The sequence below is a fragment of the Bactrocera latifrons genome, unplaced genomic scaffold, assembly GCF_001853355.1.
Source record: "Bactrocera latifrons isolate USDA-ARS-PBARC rearing strain unplaced genomic scaffold, ASM185335v1 scaffold_1159, whole genome shotgun sequence".
Taxonomy (NCBI): domain Eukaryota; kingdom Metazoa; phylum Arthropoda; class Insecta; order Diptera; family Tephritidae; genus Bactrocera; species Bactrocera latifrons.
Genome location: NW_017534585.1, coordinates 11378 through 14345, shown reverse-complemented (window position 1 = coordinate 14345; position 2968 = coordinate 11378). Strand labels below are relative to the sequence as shown.

The 2968-nt window shown below is 32.5% G+C and overlaps 1 protein-coding gene across 1 annotated transcript in view; it reads right to left on the bottom strand.

The window, feature by feature from the left end:
• LOC108976861 (ceramide glucosyltransferase) overlaps positions 1-616 on the bottom strand; it is a gene marked incomplete at its 5' end in the record, with an annotated part of 4229 nt that extends 3613 nt beyond the window's left edge. The window contains 3 exon segments of the mRNA XM_018946242.1: positions 17-111; positions 180-384; positions 442-616. Coding sequence (XP_018801787.1) covers positions 17-111; positions 180-384; positions 442-616 — 475 coding nt within the window.
• Between the last annotated feature and the right edge of the window lie 2352 nt (positions 617-2968).

Genomic DNA, 2968 nt, shown 5'->3' with positions numbered 1-2968 from the left:
GTGAACTAAATAATACCTTCTCAGCAAATCCTTCGCGATCACATGTAAACGGCATTTGATGCACAAGTCATGTCATGCTGTTTACCATATCTAAAAGAGTATCGTTCTTCACTGTAACAAAAAGTAGACAAAACGAAATGATGTACAAGGTTTAATTTGTTATGCCACAAATAATTTACTTTTAATACCACTGTCCGATATCATGATCAGTTCATGTTTGGCGGCCGAATAACCAGGTTGCATATTATTAATTTTTGGATTAACACCAACCTTTGAACCACCCATATATAAAGTAGCGTCCACTTGTGGATACTTAGTCATTAAGCTTTCAACAGTACTTACAGCTGGGTCCACACTATCTTCAATACAAAATAATAACTCATACTAAAACAAAAACAAATTGACAGATATTACCATAGATATAATCATAATTAAACATACCACTGGGTAATCCATTGTAAAAAATGATTCAAGGTTGTGTTCCAAGTTCGGATCGATGCCCATTAGTGGTTTCAATATAGAAACTGCAGGTAAAGGACTTTCATTGTGACATTTAGATGACTTCTTGTGGAGTTTAAATTTTCTGCAAAATTTAATGTAATTTGCATGTAGTTCTCTATATATAGTATGATTTATACTTTTTAATATTTACTTATCAGTGTATACAAGGGAAATTTAGGTTTTTTCCGAGCATTTAAGATTCGATAACGGTATCACTATGGGAAGAAATGAATTTCGAGATTTTTTTTTTTGTTTGTATTTGTTGGATATTTTTCATTTTCCATTACTCAGAAAAGTATAGATAATTAAGATTACTTTTAGAGGCTGGGTATGTACAACATTTTAGGTCTTAATATATGTATTTATATATTTTAATCACAAAAGGTTATATAATTAACTTTTAAACCTCAGTATAAAAGAAAATATTTTAATATTTAAAAATTACCCACATATGAAGTTTACTTCTTTTTGGGTTTATTATATATTTATTAAACAGATATTTTTAATTATTTGAAAATTAAAGTTTAAATAACATTTGCGAAAAATTCTAGCTCAACGTACGTACATATACTCAACGACGTACATATACTTACATTGACAATTAATGCTGCTAAGCATAACAACCCGCTCTTTCTTCAAAAAAAAAAAAAACTATGCTAAATCTTCTTCAGTAAAGGTTAGAAAGATACGTATAATTTACTCAAAAATCTGATTTCACAATTAACGCTACGCTAAAAAAAGGACTAGGTATGAAAAAAAATTAATAAATACCACATTCACTTAATTTTTGGAAGACAGTTTTAATATGAAGAAAATCTTAACTATTAACATCCCATTTCTTTTCAAACTGTTTCACGTATCCCAGTTTTAAATGTAGTGGTGGTAAGATAACAGTTTTTACCAATGGAAGACTTAAAACATTTTTCCTGCCTATATGATGAGACTCTCGAAACGGCCATACTTTGCGATCATAAAGATTGGAAACCCGATTATCCCATTCACGAGGATAGCAAGGATATTTTGTGTCGCCATCTTCCAGCCATGTAAAACTGTAAAACTTTTACGTCAGCAATGACTTTCCACGCATGGCAACCGAACAATTTTTTCCTTCATTTCATACGTTTCTTTCTTGTTAACCCTACAATCGATTGGAACTGATGGTAACAGATTTTCATTGTGAAATAACACAGCTTTTAAGAATAAGCGTAACATTACAAACTTTTTTTAGAAAGTACATACTTTTACACGATCCATTAATAAAAATTCGCCATTTATCTGCATTATAATTACAATGTACTACATAGGTCTCTGTCATTGCCATCAGTATTAAAACTTTCTCCGAGCAACAAAGCGCTGTCACATTTTCTACCCAATGTTATTTGAAAATATTTTTCCACCGAATTCCACTGTTTTTGTCGTGAACCGAAGATCTTCGTTTTGATAAATGTAAATCAAGCACGAGATCTGCGTAATCAGAATTTCCGATTATTTTGATTTACATGGAAGGAATTCTTCTTTATTAAATATGTCTCACCAATTTTTTTTTAATCCATCCTCATTGGATTCCCTTCAAAATGGTTCAGGCCGCTTCTCATTTCATGCATCGGTTTAGTCATCTATAACGAACAGACAAAAAACCTACTTATTTTTATACATAAGATGAATGAAAATAACATCACTGTAAAATGTTCGAAAATTGTCCGACGTGATATTTAGTTTCTTCCCACGGGTTTAACAATCTTCCTGTTATTTTGGGTCTTTATTGCGTTACTCTTTTAAATTTTTTTCGTTTTGCCTCGATTATTACCAAAACCGCAACAATTAAAAAATCTCAAAATTTTACTTTAGTAAGATTGGTCTTATGGAGAGGACACTCCTCCAGCCTAGCAGCGAAAGCATAACAAACCGGAGATGTCAAACCCGAACCGAAGAACTGATAAGGAAAATATTCGAATAACTGATCAGGTGTTTGTCACGCGTAAAATCTTGGAAAAACCAGTGAAGAGAGGATCGACATACAACACATCTTTTATAAGAGTGTGCAGAAAATATTCGAATAACTGATCAGGTGTTTGTCACGCGTAAAATCTTGGAAAAACCAGTGAAGAGAGGATCGACATACACCACATCTTTTACAAGAGTGTGCAGCTGCTGGCATATGCCGATGATATTGATATGACTGGACAAGGAAGCAAAGCAAATTGGTCTGGCAAAGAACGAGGGCAAGACGAAATGTCTCCTGCCATCAAACAAACAGTCGTCGCACAGGAGTTACATGTACGAATGCGTATGTAAAAACACCTGACAATGCATTTGACACATACGATGAACTGTTAAAGCAAATTGTAAAATAACACCATATCCGGCTTTTGCAATTTGCTTAAACAAATAAAGTAATCGAAATATAATTCAACAAGTGAATTTCTTAAGAATTATGGGAATTAATAAAGTATGCTCATTCAGCAAT